This window comes from Pyrus communis, chromosome 13 (assembly GCF_963583255.1).
Source record: "Pyrus communis chromosome 13, drPyrComm1.1, whole genome shotgun sequence".
Taxonomy (NCBI): domain Eukaryota; kingdom Viridiplantae; phylum Streptophyta; class Magnoliopsida; order Rosales; family Rosaceae; genus Pyrus; species Pyrus communis.
The window spans coordinates 7,637,750-7,657,278 of record NC_084815.1 but is presented as its reverse complement, the minus strand read 5'-3'; the positions used below and the strand labels follow the sequence as shown (position 1 = coordinate 7,657,278).

The following is a 19,529-nucleotide window of genomic DNA, read 5'->3' as shown; positions in this document are numbered from 1 at the left end:
ATCAAAGCCAAACAGCCATGTGCCTTTCACTCATTTTGTGTTTAAGTTTAACCCCATTGAGCCGTGTTAGCCCATGTTCTTTGTTAACCCACATTATCCTCACCTAGCCTAGAATAGGACCATCTGTACCCTTGTTCTTGAAGCATAGTAAGCATGAATGAATTCCTTTTGATTAATGTGCTGCAGAAAATAAGTGTGGGGGAAAGAGTATTTATGTGAGTTGATGTGCCATAGGCACGGCTAGAAAAAGAAGAAAGAAAAGAAAAGAAAAGAAAAAAAAAAAAAAAAAAAATAGTTGAAAAGTATTGTTTGTTGAAGTAAGGGCCCAAAACAATGAATTAGGCCCTAAGAGTTGTTTGAATCTTCCCTATTTGTCTAAAAGTTGATTTCTGCATTCTAAGGGAATTCTAGGACTTAAGTTCAATACTTTGCTTGCTATTGCGTAAAGAACTTTTGTTTATCCCTATCTTTCCTTGTTAGCCAACACCCCAAGCCCCGTTACAACCTTTGACTTCTATCTTGAGTGTTGTGCATTTTAATTGTGGAGTTTGAATTTGGTATGAGCATATGGTGTCACTGGTTCTCGCATCTAAGTAGTAGCATTCCATTCATGAGATCATATCTAAACACGTTTAATTACTCCAGAAATTGCTTTCTTTGTTATAACGTATGTGAGTACTAGTTTTTCATGTTTACATCAATCTTCTCACATATAACTAGTGTAGGGTGTGTAGTCAGAAAATCTGAGTGAAAATTGAGTGCATAACTAGTGATGAATTGAGGGAATTCTCTAAGGCATGTTACTACATTCAAAATGTGTTTTAATTGATTAAGTGTGAATTAGTGAATGGTGACTATGATTAAGTATGTGCTCGAGGGGAAGGAAGACTAAAGGCTATGTGAGTAATGATCTTTGACATGTCATGTTTCATTGGAAATCCCTGAGGCAAATGTTGGAAGGGTTAGGTTATGTTTCGTTTGTTTACTTTAGTTGTTTTGTTTTGCTCGAGGACTAGCAAAAGTTAAGTGTGGGGGAATTTGATAGGAGCATATTCATGCGACTTAATTAGCTTGTTCTCGTGCATTTATGTTGTGTTTACTTAGCTATTTTAGTGTTTAAGGCTACTTTTGTGTATTTTCAGATTATAAGGCCAAAGTGTGCAAGAAGATGCAAATTGGAGTCTTTTGGAGCGAAAGAGGAATGAATGAGTTGAAGACTTGAAGAAATGACGAATTCCTACTCCAACGATGAATTCTTACCAAAACGAGGATTCCTACTCAAACAAGGTTTCCTATTTTAGGAAAGTTAATCCTAAGTTTCCCGTTTTGGTAACCTTTCCTAATCTTAAACGTCCGTATTTTCTAGCCACTTTGAAGTCCTTGTAGGCGCTTTAGGACACAAAACGAAGGCCCTAGCCACTTTGTAACCCTTTGCCGTGCCCTTTTATTTTCTCCCCTTCCCTTGCCGTGCAGGGGGGGCATTTGTGTCCAAAATCATTCACTTAAACCCTATTTCCTTCACCCTAACCTAACCCTAGCCGTCACCCCACAACAATCTCAGATTTTCACCTTTTTATTTCACCCTAGCCGACCTAATTGATTCACTTTAATTCATATTTTCAGCCACCACCCTAATTCCTTCTCTAGCCGTCACATTCCCATCCATTTAATTGATCAAATCCATTTATCTCCACCTTTTCCCTTGTGCCGCAGCCACCATAAGCCTAATAACCCTATTTACCAAAAGCCACCATCCCATTCTTCTAAGCCGTGGCCCCCCCACACTTTGGCACCCTAATTATCCACCAAACAGCCGCAGCATCCATAAAAAAAAACCATTTATTCACCCTAAGACACCTAAAAACTGTGGCAGCCACCACCATTCCAATATATATTATTTTACCCTAATAAACCAAAAAACCACGGCCGCATCCCACCATTCCATAATTCCAGCTTTTTCCCATCCAAGCCGTCACACACATCCACCCTATTTTTCCCTTAACAGCCGCCATATTTCCTCCCTAAGCCGCAAGCATCCCATCACCCTAAAATTCTGCCATTCCAGCCGCACTTCTCCCTGCCATTCCAGCAACTGCCGTGCCTTTTCCCACACCATTCCACCACCATTGCCGCCCACTTTAACACCCTAAATCCATCCCAAAGTCAGAAAAATCACCCAAATAAACCCACACAACATCTCTGCCGCAGCAAGGAGAAGAGGAAAGAGGACTTAGACGCGCAAAAATTCAAGTGGATTCGTTGGGCGTTCTAGGTGTAATCCATCCTTTGTTCTTTATGTTTAAATTCAATTTTATTTTTCTTGTTGTGAACATGAGAGGCTAAACCCCTATTTAGCTAGGGGGTGATTCGAAACCATGTTTATGCTTGCAATATGAATTGATTACATTTGGTTGGAATTTCATGAATGGTGAATTCAATTTGTTTAACTGCTTGATCGATAACTTATTTGTGTATGTTTATTGAGAGTGCACGCTTAATTTTCATGCATGAATATGACGCAAGAATATAAGTGAGTTTCACCTAATAGTTATGAACTTATATTCACAAGTAGTGGAGGTTGCTTATAAACAATCGCGTTAAATAAATTCTTGGCATAAGTTTCATGCAATCATAGTAACGAATGCCTCGTCAACACTTATAGTTTTCATGATGCTTAATGATTCTTGCTTGTATCTCTATTATGCAATTCATGTAGGGAACTTGTGGGGAATGCTTTGGGTTGTCGCATGCAATCATCCAATTCATTAACTTAAGGAAAACTTGACGGTTAATTTAAGCGGACCTAATTAACCCGGGGTGTTGAGTTTCATAATTTATCGAAAGACCAACCGAAAATCATCTTGTATGCAAGTGTAACATGTGTGGAGAAGAACCTTCTAGCTAGCATTCATCCCTATTTTCATCACATTCATATTTACATTCTGCCTTTAAATTACAATCTGTGTATTTAGTTTCATTTCGTCAAAACCTCAATCCCCCCTTTACCTTAGTGTCTAATTTAGTTAGAAAGTGTTTTAGGTTTGTTTAAGTGTTTTAACTTTTAGTTTTGCATTCTTTGAGTCGAGTTTAGTGTTTTAAAATTTGTTTTTGAGTTTTTAAGTCAGTTTCCAAGTGTTTAGCAATCCCTCCTAATCCCCGGTCTAGAACGATCCCTACTTGCATCTTTACTACAATTGTCAAAAGAGGGTTTTAATTTGTGTGCTTAATTAGTTCGCATCAATTAGCTGAGTTATTTATATCAGGGATTGTTAAATACCACGGGGTTTTGGTTAGTATTATTTCTGATCGGGATCCTAGGTTCACTTCTAAGTTTTGGGTGGCTTTCCAGGAAGCTCTTGGTTCGAGATTGTTCTATAGTACGGCGTATCATCCACAGACAGACGGGCAATTTGAGAGAACTATCCAAACACTAGAAGATATGCTAAGATCTTCAGTATTGCAGTTTGGCGACGTTTGGCATAAGCGTTTAGATTTAATTGAGTTTGCCTACAATAACAGCTACCATTCTAGTATCGGTATGTCACATTTTGAGGCACTCTATGGTAGATCATGTCGTACTCCTCTTTGTTGGTCAGAAGTTGGTGAGAGGGTGTTAGTGGGCCCAGAGATTGTTGATGAGACTACCCAGAATATTCAGGTAATTAAAGCTAACCTGAAAGCGGCCCATGATCGACAGAAAAGCCTTGCTGATAAATACGCCACTAATAGGGTGTATAAAGTTAGAGATTGGGTATTTATGAAGCTATCCCCGTGGAAGGGCATTGTACGATTTGGTAAGAAAGGTGAGTTAAGTCCTCGCTACATTGGATCGTACCATATCACTGAGCGAGTCGGTGAAGTCGCCTACAGACTTGAGTTACCTCTAGAATTATAATGGGTGCACGATGTTTTTCATGTTTCTATGCTTCGTCATTATGTCTTTGATCCATCACACGTGATACCTCCTCAGCCTTTGGAAATTAATCCAGACTTGACATATGATGAGGAACCAGTGATAATTTTAGACTGGAAGGATAAGGTTCTTAGGAACAAAACTGTACGCATGGTGAAAGTTTTGTGGAGGAACCACTCGGTGAAGGAAGCCACTTGGGAGACGGAAGATCATATGTGAGATATGTATCCACGCTTATTTTATGGATATTAGTGGTTTGTTATGTTAGTGTAAAGAAATTTCGGGGACGAAATTTTATAAAGGGGGTAGGTTGTGACGACCTATCCCGAATTAATATATATTTTATCCTCGATTGTGTGAAAATGATGATTAAACCCTCGAGTCGTAGTGATGTGAATGTACGTATATGGTTTTAAATTATTATTTTTGTTAACGTAATTAAATCATACTCGATGTCACAAGAGTGTTGACATGATTTAGAGCCGAGTTGGGTTCGTAACCAAAATATTACGAATAAATGATTGTGTAATTGGGCTTTGTGTGAAAATGACGATTATACCATCGAGTCGTATTGACGTGAATGTACGTATATGGTTTTAAATTATTTTTTCCGTTGATGTAATTATGATTTAGGGCCAAGTTGGGTTCGTAACGAAAATATTACGAATAAACGATTGTATAATTGGGCGAAGGAAATGAACCAATCACCACACCTCCTACTTTCTTGGGTCCAATTAGAATTTTAGGTTTGTTTTGGGGTCAATTGTTAGCCCTAAACATGCAGCCCAATTACGGCTTAAGATCCCTTTTATCTATGCCCAATCCGGACCACACGGACACACTCACACACACATACATACCCTCATCATTTCTCTCGATATTTCATTCGTTCGTCCAGTCCGTATACACACACACCCAACCATCTTCATCTTGCATAGATCGAACTAGTGGAGGTCACTTTCGAGTTCCTCGCAAGGTCAGGAACCTTATCATACGCTTAATTTTGTGAAAGAACCTTGAAAACCCAGGAACTCGCGAGCTCCGGCGAGGTGCTCTTTTACTCCATCATGATCGTGGATGTTTCATGGAGTTTCAGGGCTCAAGGGAGTCTTAAAACAACTTCAAATAGATCATAAAGAAGTTTTGGAAGGTTTTGGACGTCGGGATAGGTCAGTTCCTCGAGTTATAGTTTTGATCGGAATATCGAAGGATTTTTCGACTAGTTCTTGTCAGTTTTCGGACTTCAAAGTGGTAAGAACATGTTCTACACGTTCAGGGTTTCAAATCCATGTAAAGTTTGTGAAGTTTGGTTGAGATTTGAGTGAGATATTTAAATTTGAATTTTTTCCAGTTTTCGACGACGTAACGACGATCGGCGCCAGAATTCGGTGAACCACCAGAGAAGGAAGGGGAATATTCCGTCAACTTTGATGGAACATACTAACGGTGTTAGGTAAAGTTAACGGAATATTATATTATTTAGCGGAATATTCCCTAACGGCGTTTAAAATTTCGTCCGTGTGCCAGGCACGTGCCTGCGCGTGGGCAGCGCGTGGGACGTCAGAAAATTATTCTAAAAATATGGGGATGCTCGTGGTGTTGAGTATGCCATGATGGTATATCAAACACCCCAATTAAGCAATGTTTGAGAAGTTGTTACACGATTTTGGTTATGTACTTAAAATTAATGTTAAGATAGTGATTTCACATATAGGTAAGACGTTTTCGAAGGACGAGCCCAGTCAGGCGAGACTCGGGGGTTATGATCCAACTACATATCAGTGAGTGGGCTTTTGGTTTTCTATATATACGTATATATGCTTTGCGTTTTCCTAGAAATTTGTTTTAAATGAAATTATGTTTTAAATGCCATGTCAATTACATTATGCTTTAGAGTATGCATTAGTATAGATATGCATATTGTTGCTTGATGTTGCGGATGCTCAGGTAAGCTTTATGTGAATATATATATTGATGATAGTGGATGCATTGTTTGTGGTTATACGTAGACGTATTTAGAACTCATTATCCTACACCTCGGTGCTAGTGCTCCCGCCCGTGGCCAGGGCACAGTCCTTCACGTGAAGTTCACCTTCCACACCGCACGCCTACCTTGGATCCAAGTTTGGTGCACATCCTTGTCGTACATACCACATTAGGTTGTTTCGACTCGTAGGTGATCTGAAATTATTCGCACAACCTTCACATGATTGTACCACTTGAGCGTACTTATTTACACCCAACCCTGTCATGTAGACCATAATAGGTGGTTCCGACTCGTGTGCAGGCATATTTGATGAGCTATAGGTTCAGTCGTATAGGTCACGTTAGGTGACTCCAGCTGACATATCATTTTACATTGATTTATTTCACCTAGTTACTTATTTCCATACTGGGATACTTGACATGGCATATATTTAAGCTTCACTACTCTTGAGCGTGATTTTTATATACGTATGTATTTTTATTTTCTGGGAAACTATATGGGTTTTACGGTGAGGGGTTGTTACTTTTGGAAAGAGAAATGGTTTTGAAAAGCTTTGTTTTTGCCCACTCACGCTTTCTGTTTTGCGCCCCTCCAGGTTCTAGATAGAAGTACGTGTTGGTGGCTCACGAGGACTCTACGGCGGTTCTGACAGACATCCATCAATGTAGGGTTTTCTTTCATACCCTGTATAATTAGTATTTAGCTTGCTGGACTGTGTCTTGGCACCTACGCTCTGACTATGTGTATCTACACTTTAACACTTATTCCCGCACTTATTTACTTGTCTTGTGTGCATTAGTTAATTGGTTTTTTGATTTCTCGCATCTTCATATCACTGTCACTTTCACACTACGCACATGGCTACGTCACCATCATGTGACAGCTGACATGCCTCGATTTAGGTTGGGGTGTGTCATTTTCAATTGTTTTTTAAATCAAAGGCACTAGATTGTGCCACGTGGCACAATCTAAAAATTTTAATTTTTTAATGTCGAAAATTCAACGATTGTGAAAGCAAGAGCAGGGTGGCAACACCTCTAGGTTGTGCACGTAGGTGGGTCACACAATAGCAATTTCTGTAGCTAATAGGCGCAAGCCTAGGCAGCTTCAGCATGGGTAGTTGAAGGGACAACAACCTTATAGGCCCAAACGCCGTCCAATTTTTCCTCTGTTGGAACAAATTTTTTTGGATTTGGGGCAATTCAACATTATTGAAAGGACAATTGGGGGATAGGTGGAGATGCTCTTATAGCCTTAGGGGAAAACTTGTCATGTTATGGTTAAAAATCATGTGGTGTGAGGCATTCTTGATTATAGTCCACAAAAGAAGATATTTTGGTGAGGATGATGAAGGCTAGGGGTTTGTGGAGCACTATAAATAGAAGAGTAAGGGGTTAAAAAAAAGACACTCAATCCAACAAACAACACTTCTCAAAATCCAATAACGGCATCATCTCTATTCAAAGCTTTATTCAATTTAGCAAGCTCCTTTTCAGTTCATCATAGCTTATGTCTTCACAAGTAATCCTTTTTAAATCATTGCTTCTCTAATTTCCTCTCAATATCAAGTAGTAGTTTACATTATCTCAACTCTCTCAAAATCGAAGCAAGCCACCTAAACTCCTTTTTTTACATATGTAAAGTCGTTAATAAGCAAGGCAAAGAAAGAATCTAAAGTTGAGCCACTCTCACCTAATGACGCAATCTATTTGTTAGAAGCTAAATAGTGAAATTTCTATCACACACTCACCATCTATGAGTGAAAACTAGTATTGGCACGCTCGCAATCTCTAATTTCATGTTCATGTATTCCAACCTACAAGCAAGGCCCATAACGAATTTAAGGGGTGAACATGACACACCCTGATCGAAGTTGAGACGTGCTGGCCGTCACGGTTGTACAGTCGGAAAGAAGAATTGAGAAAGAATGAGAGGGTCAGGGATATGTGTGTGTGTGTGTACATGTATGTGTGTGGTCACGGATTGGCCAAAAAAAAAAAAAAAAGAAGTAAGGCCCTGATTGGGCTGCCTTGAGAAAAAGAAAGAGAGAGAGTTTTAGGTTCCAATTAGCCTAAGGAAATTAACAATTCAACTAAAATCTGATTGGGCTAGACATGACAGGCACTAATTGATTAGTGAATAAAATATAGTCAACCCAACAATATATTTCTACCCTAACTCATTCTTTAATTGTTGTAACATTTTCATTAGGAATCCAATTCGACCTTAACTTGCACCGACGCGCTCATGACGTTGGGTACGATTTAATTATGATAGCGAGGAAGATTATTTAAAACTGCATATGTACATCCACGTCACTAAGCCACTGAGGGCATAATCGTCATCTCACATACTCGGGGAGAAAATTATAATGACAATTGGGACGGGTAGTCACAGTACAACATATATGTTGCATGAGTTTCTTTCTCTGTTTGATTTGATCATTCTTCAAAATAGTTCTAGGATGATCAATTCTTTGTTTACAAGTTTGGGTTTTACATACTTGGATGCTGGTTAATTATGTTTATTATTGTTGCAGTTTTGTGCAAATGTATGTTGAACAAGATCATCTTACTGGCTGTAGGTATTCTTCTTTTTCTCTTAATTATTTATTGATTCGGATCAAATTTTGATCAAGTTCTAGTTCATTGACAAGTCTAATTTGGAACTTGATCAAAATTTGATCCGAATCAATAAATAATTAAGAGAAAAAGAATATTACCTATAGCTAGTGAGATGATATTAACATACTGATAGGAGCATATTCATGCGACTTAAATGGCTTGTTCTCGTGCATTTACGTTATGTTTATGTTTCTTTAGTTATTTTAGTCATTTATGCTTCTTTTGTGTGTTTTCAGGTTCTAAGGGCAAAGTATGCAAAAGGATGCCTTTTGGAGCCTTTTGGAGCAAATTAGAGATTGGAATGGATATCATATGCTTGGAGCCAAGAGGATGGACGAAATTGAAGGATTCCTCCTCCATTGCAGCCACATGCACATTCAATCATTCACACCAAAACCTTGCACATGCTTTCCCATTTCATTATTCATTCACCTTGCAGCCACTCCACATGCATTTCTAGCTTTTCCTTTGCATTCCCCCTTTAATCAACACATGCATCCACTCACCAAGAAATCATTCATTCCACATGCACCCAAAACACCACCAGAAATCATCATTGCCGTGGGTACCTATCCCATTTCAGATTGTCATTCCACTTCATTGCACATGCATCTTCATAATTCAACACATGCATTCATTATTTATTTACTTTGCATCCTTTAATTTAATCACATGCACATTCAAACAAACACAATCATTCCAGCCATACCTTGCATTTTCAGATTGTTCCTCCATCATTGCACCACAATGCAGCCATATGCACTTGTTCCTCTAACATTTCAGCCACTTGCACTCCCATTCTCTCCCAAAACCGTGCACATGCCTTCTCCTTGCATTTCCAGCCATTCCACATGCTATTTCAGCCACATGCACTCATAATCATTCAACCAACATGTGCACATGCAACCTAGCTGTCATGTTCCCCCCATTTCACCTATAAATACTCATTCATTCACACTCATTCATACACAATTCATTTCACAACAGAAATTGGTCCCTTGGGGCCGTGCCCTTCACAAGTCCATCCATTCCATTCATAAACACTCATCCATTGCAGAAATGTAGACCATAAAACTCCCTTGTGCCGTGCTCTCCCTTACAATCCAAACACCATCCTTCCATATTCCACCACTCCTCTTCCATTCCTCCACCACTCCCCAAACCATTCACACCATCAAACTATCCCTAGACCTTGTGCTACAACGAAGAGGAAGAGAAGAGTGCCTAAACGTTCATACAATTCAAGTTTGAGTTGTTGGAATGTTTAGGTGTTTCTTTGATTTCAATGTTTAATTTCAATGCTCTTTGTTTTGTACGAATGAGGAATGGAAGATGAGAGGGCCTAAACGTTCATACAATTCAAGTTTGAGTTGTTGGAATGTTTAGGTGTTTCTTTGATTCTCTTTGTTTTGTACCATGAGGAACTAAACCCCCCTTGGTTAGGGGGTGATTCGAATATATGTTTATGCTTGCATTTTGATTTGAATACTTCTAATTGCGTTTCATAAGTTGTGGATTCAATTTGTTTAACCGTTTGATTGATAACTTATTTATGTATGTTTATTGAGAATGCGCGCTTAATTTTCATGCATGAATATGACGCTAGAATATAAGTAAGTTTCACCTAATCGTTATGAACTTATATTCACAAGTAGTGGAGGTTGCTTATAAACAATCGCGTTAAACAAATTCTTGGCATAAATTTCATGCAATCCATAGTAACGAATGCCTCGTCAACACTTATAATTTTCATAGAGCGTAATGATTCTTGCTTGTATCTCTTCTATGCATTCATGTTGAGGACTTGTGGGGAATGTTTTGAATTGTTGTATGCGCTAACCCATCCAATTCAATAACGTTAGGAAGATTTGAAGGTTAATTAGTGCATCACGGTTAACCCGGGGTGTTGAGTTTCATGGTTTATTGAAATGCAATTGGAAATCATTTTATTATGCAAGTATAACATGTATGGAGATGAACCCCTTAGCCATTCTATCATCCATTCATTCCATTCCATCAAATTCGTTTTACAATCTGTTTAGTTTATTAACTTGTTTTGTTATTTCAATTCTCGTCAATTTAAAACCCCCCTTTACTTTCTTGTTCTTTAGTGTTTAGAATTTGTTTAGTTTATGTTTTAAAGTGTTTTGATTCAATTTTATTTCCCAATTTCGTCCAAATTCACCAAAGTGCTCAAAACTGCCCAGAAAGTGATTTTAAGGCAGTTTTGAGTGTTTTGGGTGATGTTTGAGTCTTTTGGTTTGTTTTAATGTTTTAAGTGTTTAGTTTTACATTCTTTGAGTTAGTTTAGTGTTTTATATTGTGTTTTTACGTTCTTGAGTCAAGTTATTACTTAATTTCGTCCAAATTTGTGTTTGTGCTCAAATCTGCCCAGAAAGTGGTTTTTAGGCAGATTTGAGTGTGTTTGTGTTGTTTTGAGTCTTTTGGTTTGTCTTAGTGTTTTAAAGTTTAGTTTTGCATTCTTTGAGTCTAGTATAGTGTTTCATATTGTTATTTTACGTTTTTGAGTCAAATCCAAGTGGTTAACAATCCCTCCTAATCCCCGGTCTAGAACGATCCTTACTTATACATATACTACAATTTGACGAAAAGAGGGTTTAATTTGTGTGCGTATAATTCTCGCATCACATACACTTGCGCAAATCTTCAGTAATAATAAATATAATTAACCAACATCCAAGTATCTAAAACCAAAACTTTTAAACAAGAATTGATCATCCTAGAGTTATTTGGAAGAATGATAAAATCAAACAGAGAGAGAGAAACTCATGCAACATATATGTTGTTCACCCCTTAAATTCGTTATGGGCCTTGCTTGTTGGTTGGAACAGATCCTCCCAATGCCAGATCTTTTTTGTGTAGAAAATAGAAATTGGAGTGTTTTGATTCATCTTTTTAGCTTGTTCTTCTTCACACCTTTGTTTGTTGATTTGTTGATCTTGGGTTATTGTATAATTACACTATTGTTGGTTTTCACATTAGGAACCCATTGTGCCACACAGGAAAAATAACATATATTCAAGTGGTTTAAAAGCTTTATGGGCACCCTTTCTTTACAAGCTGGTTTTTAAGGGCAAGTTTATGCATCGGCTCTTAAATTGGATCTACTAAATTGCTATTCTCCATAACCAATAGTAATCAGTTATGCTTACTATCTAATTGCGAATCAGCCTAGACCATTAGATAGTTCATGAACATTGGAATTTTTTAGCTAAAATATACCTGTTATAGTGTTACAATTTTGTTTGGTGGATAAGTGCTGTTATAAATCAAAAGGCATGTTTCCTTGACCAATTTCCAGAAGCAATCTTTATGACTTGATAGACAAATCTATTTTGTTCATGTTTGAAAGTCATTCAAGTATCTAGTAAGTAAAAAAGGAACTTACCCTAACGTTGTTGTGATGTGCTTGTAAAAGCTTTCTGATATCATTAATTATAGTTTAGGGTAAAGTTAACTTTCACATTTGATTACTTTGTTCAAATCTTTTACTTAGGAATAGGCTAGTCATGGTCGATTTGTTAGTTCTTTGTACCGCTGCAGTCATTGCTGAAGTAGTTTTAGGTTATAATTATTCCTTGTTCTCACATTTGTTATGTTGTCCTTTTTCAAGCAAGAGATTTATATGTTGTACTGGATGCATGTTTCTGAAATTGAAGCTTTCTATAAGCTAAGAAGTTATAAAAACATATGGATTTTCTCATACTTGTCTTATTTGCAATAACACTTGTAGAGCCAAAAATAATCCAAAAAATTATGGAGGTGATATGTGAACTTTTGGGTGATAAGGACAAAATTACCCTCGAGGCACACATGGATTCCCACGTGCATGCAATGGACAATAACGGCTCAATCGAGGAAGAGTCAATGGTGATCAATATGGTATTTATTCAAATACCTCTCATCACTCTTTATCAATCCCTTATTGATTTTATTCAAAATGTAACTCCCAAAACTTCCTATTTAATTTAGGAATAATTGTCATGTTAATTGCAAGATGTTATTTCACATAATATCATGCAATTATTCTCCAAATACCACCATATATGGCTGACCATTCTCCACCAAAAGGGCCAACCACCCTTTAATAAATACCCCTTTTATCCCACTAAAGTCTTAAGTCATTGGCTACACACAAACTCCTAACACACATTCTTTTCACAATTTTAACTTTGGCATCGGAGATTCTTCGGCCAAAGCCCCTTCATTCATCATGGGCGCATGAGGCTTTTGGCCTTAATCGAAGATCTTATTATTTTGTAGGTGTATTTTCGTCAAAGGAAGAGATGGAAAAATACGAGGCTTTGCTAACAACCCCTATTAGTGAAAGACTTAGCGGTGAAGAAGCTTGCAATTCATTCAGATTCTCAGTTGACGATCAACCAAGCCTTAGAAGAATACACGATGGTTCGGGAGCAGCACACCGTGCTTCCCACTTACATATTTACATGGGCTCTACAAGCAGTTCGAAGTCTTAAGCAGATTGTCGAACAAGACCTTACAGGCTGAGGATTATTTCAGTTGTCTAACAGTCTAGCTTTCCTCAGTTATGCTAACGACAACGACTTATATGCTCTTTAGTGCAAAAGGGTAAACTAATCCATCGACACCTATCTGGGTAAGCTCTCAAATGCGAGAAATTAAACTAATTGCTTTCCAATGCGATATGGTAAACCAATTCCCTGACACTCATCTGGGTATGCTCTCTAGTGCGAGAGGGTAAACCAATCCCCCGACACCCATATGGGTAAGCTCTTCAGTGGGAGAAGGTAAACTAATTGCTATCCAGTGCGAGAAGGTAAACTAATTCCCCAACACTTATTTGGGTAAACTTTCTAGTGCGATAGGGTAAGCTAACTCCTCGACACCTATTTGGGTTTTGTCCCCAAGGTGAGAGATTAAACCAATTTCCTGACACCCATCTGGGTAAACTCTCTAATACAAGATGATAAACCAATTCCTCAACACTCATCTAGGTCTGCTCTCTTATGCAAGAGGATAAACCAATTCCCCGACACCTATATGGGTCTGCTCTCCATTGTGAGAGGATAAACTAATTCTTTGTCATCCATCCGGGTCGTATATTTGAATGCCATGTGAAGTTGATTATTTTAAAGAAATATTACAAAAATAATTGTAGGTCTTTTGCTCCAACACCATGTTAAGTTGGAGTATTCACCTCAAAATTAGTTGACAACAAGTTGAAATGCTCAAATATTAAGACATTTGATGATCATTTTGTTTAGTCAGCTACCTTTAAGGTGGTTTTCTAGTGCTACCCAACTATTAGATGTGGGGTCTGCCCTATTAATCTAAGGGTTGAGGGTGAGTTGATACTGAATCTCTCACCTATTTGATTTATTCTCTATACATTTTTTTTATAAATCTACTACTATTCTCTCCCCATCTTTTTAATAGGATAATCTACATTACATTCATTTAAATTACACAATGGGGAGAATTGAATACTGAACCTCAGGAGCAAAGACAAATACTCTTAACTAACTGAGTTACTATCCACTTGCATTCTCCATCTATCATCAATTCCTCTATATACAAAGATGGAAATTAAGAACTAAAAATTAATAGTTTTTATTTTTTTATTTTTTTTAACAAACGAAATTATCTACACTAAGGAGGTCAGAGAGTGTGCTAAGCCTTACAATGGGTTACCAGTAATGTGGTTTAAATTTACCTTTGATTTTACCTTTGGCGAAAATTGAACCTAAGATCTCGTACTTACCAGTGAATATAAATACAATTAGATCGTAATACTAAATGACAAGAAGAAAAATTAATAATTAACAACCATGCCATAATAATTGTTCAATAAAAATGGGAGACTGAAGGAAATTAAACACTTTTAAAATACGAAAATTAAGGAAAGAAAATCGATCAATTTACTCTGTTCACACGTCAGATGAAAAGCATACCTGATATTTAAATCCAACATCAAACAATACGACACGTGTCACACATCATCGTCCCACCAATACCCATGCTTTCACGTGGCATCCAATCCATTAATCCAATATCAAATCAAATTTCCTTTTGTTTTGGGTTGGAGGATCATTCCAAAACAAACAAACAAACAACAAACTAGCGACGCCACTAAGAACTACGTCTAATTATATTTTATTTTACTTTATATATGAGATATGTTAAGTTCGATATCCCGTTAAAATAAATTTAAATTATATTATTGACATGTAATTTTGCAATGCTAAGTCTACTTTTTTTCCCGTTGGTATCGTTTGTTAAAAAAATAAAAATAAAAAATAAACTACTTTCTCCCTCCCTCGGGCCTCTGCCTCTAATTAGCAAACTGAATCGGAGGACTTAGCAACGATACCGCGTCGCATTGCAGCCATGGAGGCGGTACCCATCCCGACGGAAACATACAAGCTAGGGTTTATCGGAGCTGGTAAAATGGCCGAGAGCATCGCCAGAGGAATCGTCCAATCGGGCGTTCTCCCTCCCAATCGCATCGCTACCTTCCACCCTGACGCCAGTCGACGCCAAGCCTTCGAGTCCTTCGGAGTCCATCTGCACTCCAAAAACGACGACGTTCGACACCTTTCCCGCCCTCCCATTTTCCCTGTTTTTACACTTCTCTGTATCTAATTGGCCGAGTGACTGAAGTTGCGTCGTTGCAGGTGGTCGAAGAGAGTGACGTCGTCATTTTCTCGGTCAAACCTCAAGTTGGTATTTCCACTTTCCATTATCTCGGATTTGTTTGGAAAAATGATTTTAATCGGACGATTTGATTGTTCTTATATATTGGTTTTTTAATTTATTTTTTATTTTGGTGTTGGACGATTGAAATAATGTGGGTTGATTGTAGAGGTATATGGGCATGAATGTTTTGGTGGTGATTTTGTGATTGTTTACTAGATAATGATATCGTCGCGGTTTTCATTTCGTGCAGTTAAAGATGTAGTTTTGCAGTTGAGGCCGCTGCTTTCCAGGAAGAAGCTGCTTGTTTCAATTGCTGCTGGTGTCAAATTGAAAGATCTGCAGGTCTCTCACTTACAACTCTTTTTGCTTTTATCCACATTGACTGTATGGATTGGCCAAAAACACTCTGTATTTCATTTTTGAACCTCTATCTTCCAATTTTAGTGTGTCAATTTTGAATGTTTTCTATTCAGCTTCTGAAAGGAATCCGAAAGGAAAATGAAATCATTTTCTAAGCATTTTACATGTGTCAACTGCTGATTCCAGTGTTGCACATAGAATAACCAAGTTGTTGAATAAGCTCTATTCTGAGTACTACGTAAGAAAAGATTAACATGGTTGTCGGGCACAAAAAGGCAAGCGGAAACAAGAAAAATACGCAATGCAAGGCATAGCTAAGAGTTCGTGTGGTTATAACTGAATATTACATGTATAACTTTATTTTTTAACACATTATTGCAAGCACATTGGCTAGCCGTACCCCTTCTTCCAGTAAAATTAGCTCCCCTTATTCTCTGTTATTCAACACAGGCCAACCCTCTTTTGCATCCCTGCCCTTTTGCAACTCTCTAGATTGACTATGAGAGGGCTGGGTCAGAGGGTGTGGTCGCAGAATGGCAGAGAGTCAGAAATTAACTTTTTGCGAAGGGGAAAAGGGAGGACGAAAGAGCTGGGATGGGCTAATGTCAGTCTTTCATGCTTATGTAATCTTTTTGACTGCTGAGCGAATTCTTAGTTCTGCCTCTGCCCTATGGATCTGATTAGAAGATGACAGTAAAAGAGGACATTTGTTCCCAAAGAACATCAAGAGTCGCTCTTTTCTTTGTCTAGTTCCATAGATGAATATATCTATTGTTCTGTTCCACGTTTGGTTTCCTTGCAGTGTCAAGTGAATGGAAAATATGATGCTACTCTTCACCAAATTGTAGACATAGAAAACAAAGTAGGATGGGCTTTTTTATTTTGGAGAAATGTGAAGTCGGTTAACTATACAGAGGATGAAATAGCAATAAATAAAACAAAACATACACACTATAATTTGATGAACTGGAAGAGCAATATATCATGTGTGCATCAAATGTCATCACCTTATGATCTGTTATTGAATTAAATTTTGGGGACTTGTAGTTCTCCTCCTTTGCTTTCCTTGCAAGTCAGTGTCAATAACAGTGTAATAGTCATTAATCCCATTTTTGAATGTGCTAACAACCAGAAAGAGTATGTTGCTGTTTTTACAATAACATTGCTGACTCTGAGAGATATTGACAAGGCATTTCTCTCTTTCCACAACGTGAATCAATTGCCTACACTTACAACAGTTAGCCACTCCTAAATTTAACCTGTTTTCACCCTTCAAATTGTGACTACACAGTAATGAAAACTGAAGTTTCTTATCCCTTTACTTTCCAAATATCTAGGGCCATTTTAGTAATTTGGGGTTTCTACTTTTATGATTTCACGAACAGAATAATTTGTTTTGGTCCATTTATCTCTAAATAATTATTGGGTTGGAAGCTCTTAATGCTACCAGGAAGGCGTGATCCAGGAAATGACTTTGAAGTATCTAATTTGTTTGGAATAAATAATTTTATCTGTTTAAACTTTGCAAATAATAATGTGAATTCGTATAACTACAATATATTGCACCCACCATCTCTTGCTATTTCTTGACCTCTGTTCTCTAAGTTCTATAATACCTACCTGTATGAGAACTTCCTTTTCTGTCTTTCTTGATGTCCAGTTTTTCAACTATTTTTTCAACAAAATTGTTCCAACCTTTTCAGGAATGGGCAGGTCACAGCCGATTTATTAGGGTAATGCCAAATACTCCTTCAGCTGTCGGTGCAGCAGCTTCAGGTACTTCTGTTATCCTTTTAATATTTTAGTCTTTCATATTGAATGTTAAAAATGTATGATAATCGTTTTCCTTATGGCCTGTAAACTGTGCTTACAGTTTGATTTGTTTAAGTTAACATGTACAATGCTAACATACAATTATATGGTCCATATAGTTATCAGCTTTTCAGTGAAAGCCGGTAATTCCTTAATAGCAGCGGATTCGGTGCATCAATTCCTTGCCAGTGGCCCGTTTTGAAAAAAAAAAAACGAAAATTTAAGATATAGTGGCCGTTTATGTTGTTAATAGGTTGGTAGGATTTTTTTTTCTTTCTAAACTAATATTTTGTTTTTGGCGAGCCATTCTAAAGTAATATTTACTAAGCTTTATTGTATACTTTCTCTCGCCTATAGAACTCTCCCTTTATAAGCTTTATGTTAATACTTTTTCTCTCCTTTAGAACTCTCCCAATGTAAGCTTTATGTTAATACTTTCTCTCGCCTATAGAACTCCCTATATAAAATATCAACTTTTTGCATACTAAAGAGAAGTATATTTTTAGTATTAATTAGATAAAAGCTTGGAATATGATATCTGGCCACTGTAGATGATGCTGCTATGACATGTGATCGTGACAAGACTTGTGAAATGCTGATTAGTTATGTTTAGTCAATGTATTTTAGAATTCCTCAAGTCTCCCTCTATCTTATGTGCATTTTCCTTGGTTTGTTTTCATATTATTTGTAATTTGGTGTGCCAATATTTGTATAATGGATGAAAAATTTCACACGCCTCTATCTTCTGGTGAAATAGTTTTGAGCTTGGGAGGAGGTGCAACAGAACAAGATGGGGACCTCATAGCTAAAGTATTTGGATCAATAGGCAAGACATGGAAAGCTGATGAAAAATACTTTGACGCAGTTACTGGCCTGAGGTATGTGACTTTGTCTATCATAAAATGATTCTGATCCCTTCACCACTGTAAAACATTACTTATCTTCTACTGAAATTAGAGTCATTTTTTTGCCTTTAAAGTACCCTGGCACCCTAGCTTACAGAGAAGTTTTTAGGTTCGTCAACCATTAAGTTTTGTCCCAATAATTGTACCTGTAACGTGAGAGGTGGACTCATAAATTGTGGGTTGATTAATACATTTTATAAACATACAGTGGCAGTGGTCCTGCATATATATATTTGGCGATAGAGGCTTTGGCAGATGGAGGAGTTGCTGCAGGTCTACCTCGAGAACTTGCATTGGGTCTAGCATCTCAAACTGTAAGTCTGTTTGTATTGTTTGCTGGTTTAGTAATCAAGAAGTCATTTGCATCATCAAACCATCACACAATGTGTCTCTATTTCTCACAAACTTTAACAGTATAGATCTCGGTTTCATCAACATTTTGTCCATTTGTTTCTCTTCAATTCTGAGTTGTGAGGAGGTCCGATTCTTTGCGTCTTTTGCCAGGTATTCGGAGCAGCATCTATGGCTTGTCATACTGGGAAGCATCCAGGTCAGCTAAAAGATGATGTAACATCACCTGGTGGAACTACCATTGCCGGCATTCATGAGCTGGAGAAGGGTGGATTCCGTGGAATATTGATGAATGCGGTCGTCGCTGCTGCCAAGCGCAGCCAAGAATTTTCGAAGAGCTAGACATAGATAGTGACATTCTTATTTCAGCACGTATTCCTGTCATCGCAATGAAAACCAGTTTTTGTTCTCTTCCATAGCTTGGGGAGAAAACAGATCGTTTCCAGAGGTAAAATAAGATTAATAATAATGAACTCATCTTATTGATTTTGTGTTCATTACCGTAGCGCCACGGATGCAATTTCAGGCTCATGTCAGCGATTAGAGTCGAGATTTTTTCCGGCCAACATGTTATTTCATGGCCGACCCTAGGTTGTAGTGCCTAAACCAAGATAGGGTCGGCCATGAGATTTCAAAGGTTGCATCTTGGAGTTATGATTGATTTAGCAATGAGGAGTTATGATTTATTTCAAAGGTAGTTAGCCTTGAAAATCTTGCATTCAATATGGCGTTGTATTTGTTTCATAATTTTTCGTTGTCCTATTAACAAAAACATTGGTTTTAAAATATTTTAGTCTGAGGCCTAATTTAGCACTGTATCAAACACTTTACTGTTCTTATCTTGCTTGGTTTGAGCTAGGTAGGCCTAACAATTTCGT

At 37.6% G+C, this 19,529-nt stretch overlaps 1 protein-coding gene across 1 annotated transcript; it reads left to right on the top strand.

Annotated features, from left to right (window-relative positions):
- Window positions 1–14,818: 14,818 nt before the first annotated feature.
- On the top strand, window positions 14,819–19,142 carry LOC137713097 (pyrroline-5-carboxylate reductase-like). Its single transcript, XM_068452353.1, has 7 exons — window positions 14,819–15,112; window positions 15,202–15,250; window positions 15,474–15,565; window positions 17,287–17,359; window positions 18,153–18,273; window positions 18,509–18,614; window positions 18,805–19,142. The coding sequence occupies exons 1-7, from the start codon at window positions 14,915–14,917 to the stop codon at window positions 18,991–18,993; spliced, it is 828 nt and encodes a 275-aa protein (XP_068308454.1). The 5' UTR covers window positions 14,819–14,914; the 3' UTR covers window positions 18,994–19,142.
- The last annotated feature ends 387 nt before the right edge of the window (window positions 19,143–19,529 follow it).